We start from the raw sequence: 17,664 nt of genomic DNA, 5'->3' as shown, positions 1-17,664 counted from the left end.
ACAATAGTTTTCTAATATGCAGCCCTACATAATTGTATAATCATGTGTTAATTTTGAAGTATATTAAAGGAAAAACCCTACAGGTTTCGATTTAAAACACCAGTTTGAATAGTTGGACAAGACTTTAATAAATGAACAGATTTTATAATCGTAGGTCTAATCTCTTCTAACAATATGACTACTACATTGGCCAGACGTGCTGCTTCTATTTTTGTTCACGTTTCCTCTTTGTGGAAGTTGACAGTGAATGGTATGACTGGAAAATATTTCATTAGCGTGACTCGTTTGCACAAATATATCTGTAAAAGCCTGCCTGTTACAAAGTCTTTGAACCCATTATTAGATTTCATTGAGACCTAATAGCGATAATGTGTCCGTACATCTGCATCATATTCAAACAAGTTTTATTTCTCAGGCACTGTGTTAAACACTTCAGTTTAAAAACATTTTGATGCCAATCGATGGCAGTCCATTACACGAAAATGCGTAGTCTATTCATTGCAATGGATGCACTTTGATTTAATGCATTTTGAAAAACGTATATCTCAGGTGACGGATTATGTAATTCCATCTTTCCAGTAAGAGGTATCGACTCTCTTTACTGGGTTGGTGCTGTTCATTCAGGATTCTCACTGCTAATCACACATGCGCTTCTATTTTTAGCTGCTCCTTTGGGTGTTGGTCTGGTGCATCTCCTGAAAAAAAAAAAACCCTCCTTACTCAGCCATGAGGAGTAAGATGCTTAAGTGTTTAACCCTACAACAACATGGGCTTTTCCTTGACCACCCACTCCCCTCGGCTGGTTATATGGAAGATTTAAAAGCCGACTGTGGAGGTTCGAACACTTATTGGTTGAATTTACAAACTGTGAGGAGACTGTTTTTGATGTTCCAAGTAAAATGTACAGATTTGGTTGTTATTTTTGTCTTTTACTGGTCAAATCTTTAAAAAAAGACATATAAAAGYAAATCTTAAATAGTAATCATTGAAGCATGTGCTTGTTGTGGTCCCTCTTTGAAAATATCTTGTGAGGGTTTCTCATCATTCTCCATTTCCCCCGTCCCAAAACAAATGTGATGTGATTGTATCATCTGCTAAAAACCTATTGATTAATACCACTCAGTGACATGGGGATTCACCCAAAGCAAACAGGAAGCACCCGTGTGTAAGTGATCATGTTACACCCATGCTGTGAAATGAGCTGTTTGCACACGGTTGCTTAGTGTATTCCTGAACATAATCTGTTAAATGTATAATGTCTTGGTTTTGAATCAGCCCAAAGAAAAGGAGAGGTGGGAAAAAAAGGGCAATCTGCTTCACCGTGACCTTGTTAGTGGTGCATCACCTCCATCTCAAAAAAGGTTTTTTTTCTTTTAGTTTCACAATGCTGTCTCAAATAGTGTGGAAATGTTAGCTGAGTGGAGAGGAAGGAGGCCTGTGATGCATGTGGAGACACTGCATCACGAATGATGGGGCCATACTGGGGGGAGGGGTCCTGTAGTGCTGAGTTGGCCATGCAATGCAGAAAAGAGAGCAGGATGGAGGGAAAAAAGGGGTACTGCACAAGGTCTTTCTGAGTCATACACAGCTCCCCTCCATCTTAATTTGGCTCTTCACTTGTCTTGTCCTCCTTTTCAGCCTGGATTTCAGAGCCTGCATTTGTTGGACGCCGCACAGACTCKCACACCACATGGCTGCATATCACAAGTGCCTGTGAAACACTGCTGTGAGTGAGAACTTGTGCAAAATGCAGGAAAGTGTCAGCAGAAGAGTCAGTATTTAACGATGCCTAATATCAGTTGTTGTCTAAAATACTAAAAATATTTAAGTGTTGTTTAGTGAAAATAATAATAATAAATAAAAAATCATACTGTCTCCACACCCTGCATTTCCCCATCATCCTTTAATCCTCTGCCTCTGAAAAGGTGAATACGTAGATATCAAAGGGAAAGCCTGCAGCGGAGCATACCAAAGTGGTGACTAATAGGGGGTGACTTAAAAAGAGGTTGCGGGATTACCAGCAGTTTTAAACACACTTTTAAATTAAAATAAGTCTTTTGATTTTTAGGAGTAAAGTAAMTTGTCATACACATCTATTGTGAAACGGGTTAGGTAGTTTACGAACTTTGTTTCTCTTCACCCCCCCCTCCCTTAGCGGGTAGATGGTTTCTTCCACACGGTCAGTCAGGTGATACTTTCCGCTTCGCCATTTTGTGCTGCTGCGCCGGGTATTTATCCGAAGAGTCGTGACTGTCTCGTTTACACAGTTTGGTTAGGTGRTTAGACGGTTCTTGTTTTACCCAGTATTGCATTACCAGCCCGTGGCCTTCGATTAGTTCACGCCAAGTGCGATTTTTCTTGACCCGTTAGTAATTATTAGTTTTGTATATATATTTTTTTTGTTTTTGTAAATATCCCGTGAGAAAGAATGTCGAGCTCAAGCCCCGAATACTCACCGTTCTTCGCAGTGATGGGTGCCTCCGCGGCTATGGTGTTCAGCGGTAATTATACCTCTTTTTTATTATTTTAAAGCTTTTTGTTTCATGTTATGTCAATATTTTCATTATTTTTCTGGTACGAGTGTTTAAATCCCAACAGTTGTGCCTGTCAGACGTGGCGCTCGCTTTAAAGCTAACGATGTAGCTAATAGTGCTAACGTTTCAATGCTAATTCTGAGCTGTCATGTAGGCTGCATACTAGCTGCACAGCGGCTGAACATTATTTCTAACATACATTTTTCTGATTTTCAATTACATGTATCGCTAACAACCTTTTATACTTAAACACASGACAACAGAAGGGACTAGTCAAGGCTAGTTAACTAGTGTATTTGAGGTAGCATTGATCTTAGCATAAGCTTTGTTCGTTAACTGCTTAATGAAACGAAAGCGCATAAAAGTAAAAGCTCTTGCTCGCTTTATGGTATCAGAATAAGGTAATATTATATAAAACAGTGTTTTAATCGTGTATAGTGATTTGAAATTATAATATGATTAAAACTGCTAGCTAGCAGCAGTCAAACGTTTACTGATCACTTTCTCCAGTTTTTCTCACGTACCTTCATGATTAAAATATAAATATGTTGCATGATTTGTATTGACCATTGTGTAAATTGTGTCTAAAAGTCAACAAGCAGCATCAGTTTGCGTCCTAAGTTTATGTAGTCCCGCATAGCCGTCTTACCTGTAAACTATGAAGTAAATTTAGTGGTGCAACTATTAATTTTAATGCTGCTTTCTTGTTTAAAAATCACATTTTCTATAGGTTAAAAACACTGAAAGCCGTTATCACCTGGTTTAACTTCCTTGGTACTGGAAAAAGTCACATGATGAGACTTGTGCAGACTGGTCCTCCGAAAAATCCGTGTAAACTTTGAACCTAAAGAATAAGCATATGTTCAAAAAAGTACATGTGGATATTTTTCCCAAAAATAAATACATTGGCCTTGGTTACAAATACTCAAAGTTGTTGTTGTTAGGGTTTTTATAAGTGTAAAGTGTGACAGACTGGACTTTGAAATGTTTTATAGTTGTTTTTATGGACTYCTTTTACCAGGTTGTCATTAGTTTCCCATCAGTTTAAAGCAAGAGATGCTGGTCACAAGTTTTCCTGTTGGGAGAGGATGTCAACATGTGACCGGTGTGATGTGTGCAGCTCTGATGTAAAATTAACTAGCTGCTTATTGAACATTTACAAAGAATTTGACTCGCTGTTGCTCAAGGCATTGATCATAGCTTCATTATTTTAAATCAAAAAGAAGTTACTAAAGTGTTTTAATGTTGAATAATCTTTGTATACGCTTTTCAAAGTTTTCAACTGGGACATTTTAAGACTAGGATTTTATTTTACCCACGAAATTTTACTTAAGCACTTAATCGCAAAGTGTTGGAAAATGCTCTAATGATTTTAAACAAGTTAAATGTCTGATTTAAAAAAATTGCAGCTTGGTTATGTTGCTTTRTACAACTAGTGAGGGAGTGACAGCTGGGGAATTAGCTGGTAGGGAGGGGATCATGCTGGTAAGAAAAGGGAAGTGATGGCAGGATGAACGTGGTTAGTTAATGATAGAAAAATCAGATGGAGGAATTATGCACTGAGCTGGGAGCATACAGCAGCTCAAACTGCGGTTGTCGTTAAAGGGGTTGTGTTTTCTGGCATTCAGATGTGGAGGGAGGAAATATGATGTCTGGCTTAAAGCAGATAACACTTGCAGGGTGTCACAAATAGTATTTTTCACTATGAMTTCTGCTACTCGTACTTTTAGCTTATAAGAACATGAAAATGGCTACATCTGTATTTGTGGTGAATTTAAATGGGTTTTGACCACTTAAAAATGCATATATGCAAATAACTGTGTCTAAACATTTTATTTTCCCCTCTTAGTTGCTATTCGTTTCTTTTGGTTAGATTGACTGTCATTTTTTCAGTGTGCCTAAATCTAAAAATAAATTGTGAACAAAGTCCCCACCCTCGGATATAGCTTCTTCTGCTAGCAGCCTGTGCTGACATGGAGTTTTGATTAAAATAATGCTTAACTTGATCATATTCTCCAGTCTGCTGCTTGATGTGTGATCTGTAAGAGCATCCAGTGCTGGAGGCACCTTCTGCTCTGATGTCACAAGATGCGGGGCATCCCATCTTTTGAATATTAAACAGGGATAACACATGAAAGCTCTTTACCTAAAATGGGAGGATTAGGATTAAAATCTAGATGTTCTGCTTTCACACGGTTGAAGAAAACCTCCATGTAAAACTCATAGAGCCTTTTAATCATTGATTCATACAGCTTCCTTGTTGTCACCTACATTTGTCACACGTCTAGTTTATGAAAAAATAAAAGTGAGGAGAGTGAGGTGTAACATTAGACAGTGGTTATGGTTGGTGTTAAAGTGTTGACAGGTCATTTGTTTTAAAAGCCCCAAAGCATTAGAATTTAAACATGTCCTTTTCAGTTGTTTTCCATTTTGAATTAAARTCTCTGTGGGGAAATTAGTTAATCAGTTGTGTATTTATTTGCTGCAGTAGGTATAATATTTTGTTGGAATTTGACATTTTAGTCCAGCAGCAGATCATGTGGTATAAAATGAAAAGTATGACAGTTTTCTGCTTTTGTTGCAGTTAGCAGAAACAGCACCTCGTTGCAATCAGGCAGATCTCTTTAAATTGACTGGAGTGATTTAACCTGCATTGATGGCATCAGTTTGGTGATGCATCACTGGGAATTGAAAGGAACATGGCCAGCTGCCATGTCTGTGTTTGACCATTCTGTCTGCCACAAAGCCATCTGGGTGGTTGTGTAGTTAACTGGAACCATCTCCAGTCTAGAGATGGATGATATATTGGCATTAATATCGGTATTTGCCGATATTGATCTTTTTTTTATTTATTTATTTATTTATTTTTTTTTTAGAAAATCAGTATCGGTCCAATAGGTAAAACTGGGCTGATATTAACATCTGGTATTGATTTCCCACTTTTTAGTTTTGTGTTTCTGTTTTGGGAGTGGAGATGGTTGGTTGAGCGGCATCTGTTTGATCATGATAGTGATATTTATGCTGTGTAGCCAGGAATAACTGAAGTTGGGAGCCATGTTGGGGGTCTGATCGTTTATTTACGGTATCAAAAATAAAAGACCCAAGTGTGTTTGTGTGTATATAATATAATTTATATATATAATATATAATTTGTGTGTTTGTATAATATCGGTAAATATTGGTTATTGGCCATAACAGCTATAATTATATCGATATTGGCTGAAATTTTCATATCAGTGCATCCGTAATCTCCACGCTCACAGAGCACGAGAAAAGAGGAACCAGGACTCTCTTAGTAAAGCTGCTTTTCAAGATTTTGCTGAAGATTTTACAGATTTTTTTAAAATTATTGTGGTTTTAGGAGCCAAGAAAAATATGCACCAGTCCATTAAAGATTAAAAATGGCCACAGAAAAGACAAAACCTAGATAATATTAATATTGCCATAGAAGGTAGACGTGTGGGTCATTTGTAAGTAGAATCTAAAATGAATAGCATTTGAGAATGAATTAAATATTGCTCTGTAAGCAGGATTTGGGGCTATGCAAGTAAATGCATAAAAAATTAATCAACCTTTGTGACTCATTTTAATGTAGTGCTATGTCATCACTTTCACATGTTTTCATTGACAGTTGTAAACATATTGCGTGATTACATCGCACATTGCTGAGAAATCTTGTCAGACCTGCTTGTCTTTGATTCACAGCTCAGTGCCATGCTCTGACAGGCTTTGTTGGATATTGTAAACAACTTCTTGTTTCACCTGCGAGTTGTCAAGCTGGACTAATAGCAGCTGTTTTGTTTTCAGCTTTGAATCTGGGTGATTGATTGTTGCTGCCATTAGACTTGTTTGTGTGTGATGTAGCACAGTTTGCTCATCAGTGTCAAAGCTTTCTGGTGAAGTGTTTTGTTATCTTTGTTATGTTGCAGCATTGTTTGCCACAGACTCCTGTATTGTGAAAAATACGTTCGACACCTGTTACGCCAGCATGAAACTMTAGTTCCTCTCTGATACCCAGGTTTTTATGTCACTGTTAAAAGCCTGTTGCTGTTTTTCTGTTAATGGTTAAACATCTTACTTGTATGACTGTTTGTAAAAGTCAACATGTCAGTGAGTTTCAGATAAAAAGCAAAACATGTGACACAAATATTTAGTTGCATTTTATGCGCATGAGTGGGAAATGAGAAGTGGTGTTTCGGTTCATCAGCTGGAGAAATCCCCACATTTAATCATGTTGGATTTTTATTTTTTAAGAAATTGAGTCTGTTGGTTTTATGGTTGCTCCATTTATTATTTCACTTCTGCTTCACTGTTCAGATACTGCCCTGTGATTTCTAGGGTCAGTTAAGTTGTGTCTTGCATTATATGATTTGTACTCTAGTTTAACCATGTCGTCTGTGGTCTTTCCCTCCAGCCTTGGGAGCAGCCTACGGCACAGCAAAGAGCGGCACGGGTATTGCTGCCATGTCTGTGATGAGGCCAGAGCTCATCATGAAGTCCATTATCCCTGTGGTCATGGCCGGTATTATAGCCATCTACGGCCTGGTAGTAGCAGTGCTGATTGCCAACAACACCTCAGAGACGATCACTCTATACAAGTGAGTTCAGTGTCTGTTGTTAGTAATTTATGTTTTTATGTGAAACACATATTTAAAGCTGATTTCACCAATTAATGATTTAATAGTTGTACTGTTCAACAGACTCTCATAAGAAACGTTTTATATGGTTCTAACCAACTCCAGAGCTGCACATCTAACCTCATCACAAATGCTTGGGGGCGTTGTTTCTGTTTACATTTGTCTAAGCAATACAAGAATAAAATTGCTGCTTTTTTATTTTTATTTTTTTAAGTACGAAGAGGATAGGTAACATCACGCTTAGCCTTTTTTAGCCTTTGTGCTTATTAAAAAAAAAAAAGCATATTAAAGAATTTCCCATTGCTGCACTTTGTCAACTAAATATTAAATATTTTCAGTCTTTCACATCTAAATGCCAGATCATTTGTCAACAGTTTTGTGCTGATTAATGTTCGTCTGTGTAGGAGTTTCCTCCACCTCGGAGCTGGACTGAGCGTGGGCCTCAGTGGGCTGGCAGCAGGCTTCGCCATCGGCATCGTGGGCGACGCCGGCGTGAGGGGCACAGCTCAACAGCCAAGGCTTTTCGTGGGCATGATCCTCATCTTGATTTTTGCCGAGGTCCTGGGTCTCTACGGGCTCATCGTTGCCCTCATTCTGTCCACGAAGTAAACACCCCAAAACATCTCCACTACGAGATCGATCCTTTATGTTGCTGCTGGAGGAAGTGTAAAAGTGGGGGGGAATAATTAAAAAAATTAAACAAAATAAAATCTGCCATGCAAGATGAAAGAAATGAAAGTGGAGAAAAAAATGATTTAAAATGGCTCCATAAATATGGTCTTTTTCTCAAATGTGTATAGTTGTCCCGATTTGATAGTCAACTTGTAAATGCGCAATGTAGTGATTTGTCTGTCTTGTATGTGTGTGTGCGTGTTAAAAAAAAAAAAGTAAGATGAAGATTTTTCTGTTTGTCCCTCCACTTATTTCAGGCTTTGAATCCAGCTGAGGCAGCTTGGCTTCTGGTTTTAGAGAGCTGACCAAAGGGCCGCACAGCTTTTATTTCTCCTCCTGTATTTAGGGCGGAGTTGTAAGATTATCTGAATTAATCTCGAGGATCTACTTGTAAAAAAAAAAAAAAAGTTGTGTATGAACTTAAGATCTTTATTTTGTCTGTTTTTCACTGATTTTATTTATGAGAAATTGTTCATTGATCTGTTAAAATGCAGCGAAAGTCTAATTGTCCAGGATATATTTACATATATAAATCTATATACAGACATATAAATATCTATATAGATAGATTTTAATGCACTGTGGGTTAATTGTGATAAGTGGTTGGAATTCCTCTGGATGTAAATCTTGGTTTAATAATTAAGACTGCCTTTTAGTACGTTGCTGGTGGAGTGGGAGTTTTGTGTGTAGCTGTATTCTAATCAAAACGCAACCATCTTCAAAAACTTCAGTGTTTCTTCCTGTAGTACTGCTGTTTGCATTAAGTGTGTGTGTGTGAGCGTGCGTGCCCTGTGTTGGGTCTCACAGGTGTAATTTTCCACATTCCATCTCCTCTCTCCACTCTTCTTCACGACCTCCCGTTTCATCTGTGGCTGTACCTCATCTTCCTCATTCCAGCCATTTAAATCCTGCATGGGGTTCAGTGTTTTCTTGCTGTTGGAATCTAAACTTGCAGAGCAGGTTTGTTTCAGAAGATTTAATCCAGATCCGAATGCAACTTCAATATCAAAACGATTTAAAAGGAAAACTACAAAAGATATCATTTAGATTCAGGAAGRTTGGTTCGTGTTCAGATTTCTTGTAGTTTTCTTCCATTTTGATCTGGAGTTTTTTTTCTGGAAATGAAACTGCTGGTGCATTTTACTGAAGCGGCAATCTAAAATCCTGTACAAACGCTGATATTGAAGCTATCCTGATGTATCGACGTTTTCACAATTAAAGATTCTAACTTTTGACTGACTTCCAAACACAAATGTGTTTTCAGTACTTCATACTTTAATTTTCAAACTTGTGCAACTAGAGAAATTAAAAAAGGCCAACATAAAAAAGGAAGGACGTTAGGAGATCACAACACTTTACAATGTGGTGGGGGGATAAGACTTACAAAAAAAAAATCACTATTACAAAAATGAAGTTATTTTATGCTTTCAGTTTCTGTGCTCAAAACTTGACACCTGTGAGCCACAATTGGCAAAAGCAGCTCTAAAAGTCTTCATGTCTGTATTCTGGAGATGCATCAGATTAAAAAGAACACGTTTCCGAATTAGTTAGCATTTTATTTTAGCTACATTGGAACAGCATCTATCTACAAAAAATACAACTAACTGCAACTTGATTCAATCTGTTTCGAGGCTTTTGAGCAGAGTTTGAGAAATACTGCTGATGGTGCTGAATGTGGCGCTGTCAGGAAATGACTGGGTGAAGTCTTTGCCTTCCTCTAAACTGGCGCAGAGAAGAGGATCCAGAGGCACAGAACCTGAAGAGAAAGGATCCACATTTCAGTTCAACCAATCACTTATTTAACCAGATAAAACCCACTGAGTTCAAGATCTCTTTTCCAAGGATAACMTGGCCAAGAGGTCAGCAGCCCACGACATAAAATAAAAATAATTTACAATTAAAAGGATACAACAGTGTTCACGAGTATCAACAAATATTACAAAAACAATTACTTAAATAGAATGAAATGTGTTCTAATGTACTAAATACACCAGGTTAACATTAGCTTACTWTGCAGGATAGTTGTGAGCTACTGACAAATCTATAGGGTGCATCATTACTCAGGACTGCAAACAAAGCTGGTTACCACCAAAGGAAGTTATTTAACCCACTAATTTTCCCCAAAATGTTTTTTTTTTTAATCCTATCCAATCCAGCAACCTACACCTTCACAACATTAGAATTTGAACAGGCCAGTTTATGGTGGCAGTGATGCAAAAGCGTCCAAATGTTAAAAATTGTAAGGTCGTTCATATTGTGTAGCGAGCTCTTGTGGCTGCAGGCTGACATTACAAACAGCTCACTGCCATCTGTCTCACCTAAGAACACAGATCCGGTTAGTTCAGCCAGTTCTTCACCACCACCCTTTGAAAATATGTTGCTGCACTCCTGTAAATCAAAAAACAAACAAAATAAATAACCCAGCAGCATTAAATGAGAAACTTTCCGACAGAGTTGGGTAATATTAAAATGAATAGGGATTACTCACCGAGCAATGTGGACAAACAAAGCCGCTCATATTCTCTACGATTCCCAGGATACRAAGACCTGTTTTCTTACAGAAGGTGACTTCTCTCCTCACATCTCCTGTTGACACTGCCTGTAGTAACACGAAATAGGCTAAGTGGATGTAATTGTATCCTTTACTACATCAGCTTACATAGAGGTGAAAAGGGTACAAGTTCCTATAAACGCAGAACGTGGTGGGTCGTATCACCCCCTCAAACATTAGGCTCTTACTGTTTACCTGAGGCGTGGTGACCAAAATGGCTCCATCCACTCTGTGTTTTTTAAAGTTTTCCAGTACGGCCATGTGTTCATCGGACGTCCCCGGCGGCGTGTCCACCAGCAGCACATCCAGCTCCCCCCATGCAACGTCTGACACAAACTGGCCAATCAAAGCTGTAGGAAGAAGTATGCAGACATGAAATATGCAAGCTCAAGAGCAAAATCCTAATGCTCATTTTTTTTTTAGAAATTACATCACATAAGTATTTTACATTTTGAAGCACAATTATTTTCTCCCAAGGTAAAGAAAAACTTAACTTTTCAGTGTTTTTTTACCCTGATATGACTGCCTAAATCTAACAAAAGTGATAAATGAACCACACTCCTGTAGACCAAGACCTTAGCTTTCATCAAGTAAATTATGCAAATTTACACCCCTAAATATGCGCAAGTTCAATTAAAGTCATAGTGGGGGGGGGGGTGCTTTACAATTACTTAAATTGACAATAATACCATTTTTCTTTGGCCCCCTCCACACCACAGCTTCATCTGGGTCTTCCATCAGGAAACCAATGGACATAAGAGCCAGACTCTTCTGTGGATCCGTGTACACTGGTACCCAGCCTGAGTCACACTGGTGCACCTCGGGCCGGCTCACACTCAGCATCTTGGGAATACTGGGCCCACAAAGGTCAACATCCAGGATACCAACCTGACAAACAACAAGCCTTTGGTCAAAYTGTCATTTAATTCACCTGCTTAACGTGACGTAATGATGAAACCAGCCAGGTATGGAAGCTCACCTTTTTCCCYGAATGCCTGAGAGCCAGGGCCAACTCTGTGGTGATGGTGCTCTTTCCCACACCTCCCTTCCCTGACAGCACCAGAACAACATGCCGAACCTGGGCCAAGTTCCCAACTTCTAAATGAAAGAGGAGTTTGGTTAATGCTAATAATAATGATTAGCTATGAGCTAATTTTTCATTTTTGGTACAAATATCGCAGCTAATGCTTACAATTAGTAAGTAACGACATTTATTTATAAACGCAAAATTGTTAGAGGACATGTGTGTGGTTTGGGCAACTTTTATAATAAATCCTGAATAATAATATCAGTCTTAGCAGCATGTGACCGAGTTGAAGTTGAGTTACCTAAGCTAACAAATGACTTGAGACCCCGGTCTGTTGCAGTTTCCTGGCTTGCTCATATGAAGCTATAAGTACCGCTAAAACTTTAGTTTATGTTTATTTTAACAAATATATTACACAGACATACCATTATTATGCTCCATATTTCAGATAACCAGCTACTACTCCACGGAAACAGAGAAAACAAGTTTCCGGTATCGTCACGCACTAATCCTATCCTCCAATCATGAAGCTCGTTTTCCATGTTTGTCCCGCCTCTTTTCTTGAGCAACCAATAGGCTACGGGATCGAAGGAATGGTGCATTCATGTACCCCTAAAACTGTAGCACCACTTATCATTTATGTATGTTTAATGAAAAATAACAATACTAAACTGAGCACCTGGACAATCAATAGTTGAAATAAACACTAATTTAAATATAAATTTATAGCTGTTTAAACTACAATGTTTGCAAATTTGTGGTAACTTCTTAATATTAAAAAAAAAATCGCTGTAGAGTTGTTCCAAAAGCCAGACGTTTGGAAAACATTTTTTTCTTGTACAAAATGCTGAGATAATCRGAATCTCACACGATACGTCTACAAAATGCTGAGATAATCAGAACCTCACATGCGTCTTGATATTAGCATTCAAGCAGACGTAGCCAGATCAATTTCCACGAACTCCTCCTCCGCTCAGCTGTAATCCAATAGGAGCTGAGCGAAGGAGTGGAGAAGTTGTGTTTACGTCTATCCTGCCTGGAAGTGGGACAGAGTGCACACTGCAGCTGTCACACAGGAGGACAGGCAGGCAAATGAGGCACTGCAAGACAGTGTACAGGAAGACCAGTGTAAGGTAAGAACATAACCTCATTTCTGTTCAGTTACACTGCTGCGTGTCTGCTTGTTTTAGGATGAAGCAACTTGGAAAACTAGTGGGATGTTTATGAACTTTTAGCCCTCAGTTGTTGTTGTTGTTGTTGTTGATGATGATGATGATGATGATGATGATGATGATGATGATGATGTTGATGATGTGAGGCAATGGAGATTAAGATAACCAGGCATGAGAGCTAAAAACTGAGTTTACATCTGAACAAACGTAATATAATAAAGGTTACACACACTGCTGTCCATTGACGGCTAAATTGAYATCATATCCATCAACACACTGACTCAACAATGTACCATCCTGACTCAGACCTCCAGATGATGCGTTTGGAGTATATAGGGTAAGGCTCAATTAAAATGAGACTTGCTCYAGACTGGCTAATCTAAACTAATGGCAGTCATCTGCTGCACCTGCCTGTAAGCAGCAACCAGCTGCTGCGTTCAGGGCCTGGCGTCAGGTCCAGAACGGTCAACTTAATGTTATTACAGTGAAGATAACAGATCTGTTATACCTGGAACAACGAGGATAAATGTAATATGAAGCAAGTGTGTTTTTTTGTCTGTGAGTTTTATTGCGAGGGGTTGCATTTCASAAAACAGAGCTTTAACTGAGGGAATTGATTGTAATGATTAGTGTCTGTGGAGACAGTAAACAGCTCAACACTAGGGTTTGATATCACTAAAAACCACATTAATCATCTATTTTTGGTCAACGAATCAGCTGTCATCTGGTTTGAAGGCTGAAATGTTCGACCGTTTTAGCCAGTATAAACCAGTGGGCCGATTATAATACARCTTTATAAAAGTAATCGTTGAATGTGCATACACAACTGATAAATTTTTAGAACCGACTCAATTCAAGATGACATTTTTTAATCAGTTTTACATTTATTGAGCTMAAGTTTGGTGTGGTAGAATTTGAAACTGATCAGCACAAATTCTGAGGTGTCTGTTAGCAAATTATCTCACAAACTACTTGATGGATTTTGATGAAACTTTTAGAAAAYAATCATTAGTTGAACATCTATGTTCCATTACCTTTTGGAGCCAATTTAATTCAAGCTGACTGCCACACAAACTGACCTTTTGAAAACGCAAAGATCAGTAAATTGCAGTTAATTTTATAGGCATGTAGATAAAATTTGAAGCGAATGAGATGAATGCACAAGATATTTGATTAAASACATCAGCAACTGTTGGATTCAGTTTTGTTTGTTAGCAAAACATTTCCAGAATGACGGRACGGATTCTAGCGAAACCTTCGGACAGCAGTCACTGCGTGTTATGTTTCTATTTGATCGGCATCCAATTCAAGATGGCCACCACAGTTAACAAAACGTGGCTAACGAAAACAAAGCTCTAACTCAGCCAGTTTAAAAAAATACTGYGCTAAAATCTGTTGTGGCAATAGCTGAGTCATTCCCAACAACTCATTTGATTGCGCAGTATTGCTTGTGGTTGTACATGATGTTATTTTCAAAGTAAAAAAAACAAAACAAACAAACTCAAATTCATAACAAACAAAAAAGATCTTGGTTTAAAAGTGCCCTTCTGTGCATTCTGTCAATGCTGACTCACGTTGTGGGCCAATAAAACTTGCTGAATAAAGCTAGCCTTCCTCCACGCTGCTACAGTGGATTTAAAGATTCGGCACGTGTGAAGACGCACTTCCTGGTGCCAAGTGTGACATATGGAGATGGAAAAAGGAGATCCAGGACACACAAATCATTCTGCTCTGCCTGCCTCAGATGAACGGGGAGGGAGCTTTAAAATGACAGCAGGAGCTTGGCAGAAACATATTTAAAATAAAGAGAGTGTTAGTGATTTATTTTGGAACTGTCTGACACAATCGTGAGACATTTTAAAGGGATCCCCGATTAGTTGTAACATTAGACTTTATTTGATAAACATCTGTTTTAACAATGAATAAAGACTGTAAAAATACTGTAGGCTGTTTAGTTTTGTAAATTTTTCAAAATATATTTTAACACGGACGGAGCCATTTTATTTACACACAAAGCATTCTGGGTAAATGATGACGAGGATAGGTCCTCGGTGTGATCGAGCTATATCCACCCTGAAGGTTAATCTTGGACAATATCTGATGATCGACTCTTTTAAATGAAACCAGGGAGCGTTGACAGAGAGGAGAAGGTAGAAATGACTCAGCCTGTAACTGAAAATATGGATGGAGGACAACAGAGCTACTTCATGGAAGAACCTCAGCTTAGCCTGTTAGCCTTTGCTCTAGCACTGACGCTATATGTATTAGCTCGGTGCTAGCACTACAAACAAGCTAAACTGAGGTCCTCCATCCATATTTTCAGTTGCAGGAGTCATTTTTGCGTTCTCCTCTCTGTCATGTGGATGGAGGACCTCAGTGACGAGAGGAGAATGTGTAGTGCTGAGCTAATACATATATATGGTGATAGCGTCGGGGCTAACGCTAAAGCTAACAGGCTAAGCTGAGGTTCTTCTTCCATGAAGCAGCTCTGTTGTCCTCCATCCATATTTTCAGTTACAGGCTGAGTCATTTCTACCTTCTCCTCTCTGTCATTGCTCTCTGGTTTCATTTAAAAGAGWCRATCATCAGATATTGTCCAAGATTAACCTTCAGGGTGGATATAGCTCACTAGCAGCCTCGCACCGAGGACCTAGTTGATGTCATCATTTACCCAGAATGCTTTGCGTGTAAATAAAATGGCCCCGTCCGTGTAATACATTTTTAAACTTTTAGTTTAATAACTATAAAAACTGAATAATCCTACAGTATTTTTACAGTCTTTATTTTACAGTTAAAGTATATGTTTATCATATAAAGTCTAATGTTACAACTAATMGGGGATCCCTTTAAAATCATGGCCTAGAAATCCCTGAATAAATAAGATGTGTGCTCGGGGATCACCCCTGACCTTACTTACTGGCCCATAATTTAAGAAGTACGCGGCCTCCAGCTCGTTTGCCAGCTGGTCACCAGGTCTTGTGCCGGCTGTCCGCAGAGCTGCCATGCTGAGACGAGGCAGAAACAGCAGAACTCGACATTTGGCCTGGAGTGACACGCGGCAGGAGACAGATGTCATGGCTGCAGACTATTCCACCGACAGTGATGAGCAGGAGAGCCAAACAGCGACACAGGTGAGAAAAGACATGAGTGGGTTAGAGATTAGTGGAGAAGCAAAGCTTTCAGTCAAAGAAATTGTGGATTCTGACTACTGAATGAGAAGCTGCAACTGAGTTGGTAAAAGTAGTAAAACAAGCTTGAAGTAGCTAGCAAACTACAGCTAAAAACAAAAAGAAGCAGAATAAATGGTTAAAAATAGCAAAAGGCTAGCTAAAGCAAAAAGTAGCAGAAASGATGGATGTGGGGAAGATATTTACCATTATTTACAATCGAGTAATAACAAACCATAAGTCACAGCATYCGTCTCCTGCATGAGCGGAACACGAGCCACGTCTGTGAACTCATCAGCTTCTGTTCTGTGCAGATCAGCGATTTGGAGTGGGAGGTGGGTTACCCCAACAGACCAGCGAGCGTCTCAGAGGTGGTCCCCCTGCCCAGCAAGCCACCAGCGATGGAGGAGACCTTCTACCTCTGTGAGCCACAGGACGAGGTCAGCCCAGGTGTGGGGGTCACCCCTGACTGTGTCTGTGGGGAGAAGGATCAGGGTGAGGACAAGATGCACGAATATTAGAAAGTTGACAGAATAATAGAAGTATATTATTTAAATATTAGAAAAAAGGTGATATTATTTTAACTGTTTCTGTTTTTTCAATCTGTCATACATATAATGTATAATTTATTGTAACATTAATATCACTGTAGTTCTTTCAAAATACTGCGCAGCCCTACTTCAGCWTTGTTGACACTAAATTAGTTGACCTTTTCTGCAAATATGTGACCCATGCTGGCAAAATGAGTCAGAATGAGCGCAGGCTTCAGTGCAAAAAAAAAACAAAAGTGAAAATCTTAATATTTTCTCCATGATCATAACCCCATTTGCGTGTATTTATTTAGTTTTTTTTTTTGTTTGTTTGTTTGTTTGTTTTTTCTTCAGGGTTTCACTGGGTGTGGGATGAGTGCTGCAAGTCGTCCGGAGCGTTCCTCAGCTGTGACGACAGGAAGGTGAGCTTTCACTCAGACTACAGCTGCGGCACGGCTGCCATCCGCGGCACCAAGGAGCTGTCAGACGGTCAGCACTACTGGGAGGTGAAGATGACCTCTCCGGTCTATGGAACAGATATGGTGAGTGTCCGTTTCTAAAAGAATCTAAGCTCTGCATCTTAAAGTGTTCACACTGTTGATCTTGTCTGTTCTTATGGGGGGGTCGGTTGTGTGCAGATGGTGGGGATCGGAACCTCTGAGGTGAACCTGGAGATGTTCAAATACAGCTTTGGCAGCCTGCTGGGTTACGATGAAGACAGCTGGGGTCTTTCCTACACGGGTAAGAAATGATGTGTGACAGGTAACGAATTGATATTCTTTCATTTTTATTTATTTATTTATTTACCCTTTTATAGTAATCAGGTCAAGCAAGTAATCTGTTTTTGTGTGTTTAAAGGTCTGCTCCAACACAAAGGGGACAAAGTGAAATTCTCTTCTCGGTTCAGTCAGGGCTCGATCATCGGAGTGCATCTGGACACGTGGCACGGCACCCTGACTTTCTACAAGAACCGCCACTGCATAGGTGGGTTTTTGACACCTTTGTGTCTYTGTCCATTAAAAGGTTACAGCAATACAGATTTGCTAAAAAAAAAGTGCCAACTTTACTTTTATTGACATGATAACAGTGATTAATGGGACTTGCCTGGTAAAATAATGGTAAATTAATTAATTAAACAAGTTTTTATAAAGCTAAGCTAAAGTGTACAAAAACAAACAACAGACAACAGCCTGTTATAAGCAACAATTAAGCCAAAACATCTAGGATTTAGGAGAAATAGATGAGCTGCTGTTGACTAAATGTTTTAACTGGTCATCATGAGGAGTTTGCCGCTCTGGTGCACACAGGTGTGTGTGTGTGTGTGTGTGTGTGTGTGTGTGTGTGTGTGTGTGTGTGTGTGTGTGTGTGTGTGTG

At 39.1% G+C, this 17,664-nt stretch overlaps 3 protein-coding genes across 5 annotated transcripts in view; 2 read left to right on the top strand and 1 right to left on the bottom strand.

The window, feature by feature from the left end:
• Window positions 1-2,205: 2,205 nt before the first annotated feature.
• atp6v0cb (ATPase H+ transporting V0 subunit cb) lies at window positions 2,206-9,082 on the top strand. The gene is made up of 3 exons (XM_014008226.1): window positions 2,206-2,501; window positions 6,949-7,132; window positions 7,576-9,082. Exons 1-3 carry the CDS (start codon window positions 2,429-2,431, stop codon window positions 7,778-7,780), a joined length of 462 nt encoding a protein of 153 aa, XP_013863680.1. The 5' UTR covers window positions 2,206-2,428; the 3' UTR covers window positions 7,781-9,082.
• Window positions 9,083-9,378: 296 nt separating this feature from the next.
• nubp2 (nucleotide binding protein 2 (MinD homolog, E. coli)) lies at window positions 9,379-15,588 on the bottom strand. Of its 3 annotated transcripts, none has more exons than XM_014008225.1 (7): window positions 15,511-15,588; window positions 11,374-11,492; window positions 11,084-11,282; window positions 10,590-10,744; window positions 10,332-10,442; window positions 10,162-10,231; window positions 9,379-9,599 (listed from the first exon to the last, which is right to left on the bottom strand). In XM_014008225.1, the coding sequence occupies exons 3-7, from the start codon at window positions 11,235-11,237 to the stop codon at window positions 9,460-9,462; spliced, it is 630 nt and encodes a 209-aa protein (XP_013863679.1). In that variant the 5' UTR covers window positions 11,238-11,282; window positions 11,374-11,492; window positions 15,511-15,588; the 3' UTR covers window positions 9,379-9,459. The 3 variants fall into 3 exon arrangements, with proteins under 3 accessions (XP_013863679.1, XP_013863677.1, XP_013863678.1); XM_014008223.1 differs by lacking the exon at window positions 15,511-15,588 and adding an exon at window positions 11,847-11,985; XM_014008224.1 differs by lacking the exon at window positions 15,511-15,588 and adding an exon at window positions 11,847-11,985 and having other exon boundaries at window positions 11,374-11,489.
• Window positions 12,203-17,664, top strand: part of spsb3b (splA/ryanodine receptor domain and SOCS box containing 3b) — a 9,814-nt gene continuing 4,352 nt past the window's right edge. The window contains exons 1-6 of the mRNA XM_014008217.1: window positions 12,203-12,554; window positions 15,589-15,724; window positions 16,075-16,255; window positions 16,645-16,832; window positions 16,929-17,031; window positions 17,149-17,274. Coding sequence (XP_013863671.1) covers window positions 12,514-12,554; window positions 15,589-15,724; window positions 16,075-16,255; window positions 16,645-16,832; window positions 16,929-17,031; window positions 17,149-17,274 — 775 coding nt within the window. The 5' untranslated portion in view covers window positions 12,203-12,513. The remainder of the gene's footprint in view (window positions 12,555-15,588; window positions 15,725-16,074; window positions 16,256-16,644; window positions 16,833-16,928; window positions 17,032-17,148; window positions 17,275-17,664) is intronic.

This window comes from Austrofundulus limnaeus, unplaced genomic scaffold (assembly GCF_001266775.1).
Source record: "Austrofundulus limnaeus strain Quisiro unplaced genomic scaffold, Austrofundulus_limnaeus-1.0 Scaffold48, whole genome shotgun sequence".
Taxonomy (NCBI): domain Eukaryota; kingdom Metazoa; phylum Chordata; class Actinopteri; order Cyprinodontiformes; family Rivulidae; genus Austrofundulus; species Austrofundulus limnaeus.
This window is presented reverse-complemented; position numbering and strand designations above follow the sequence as displayed.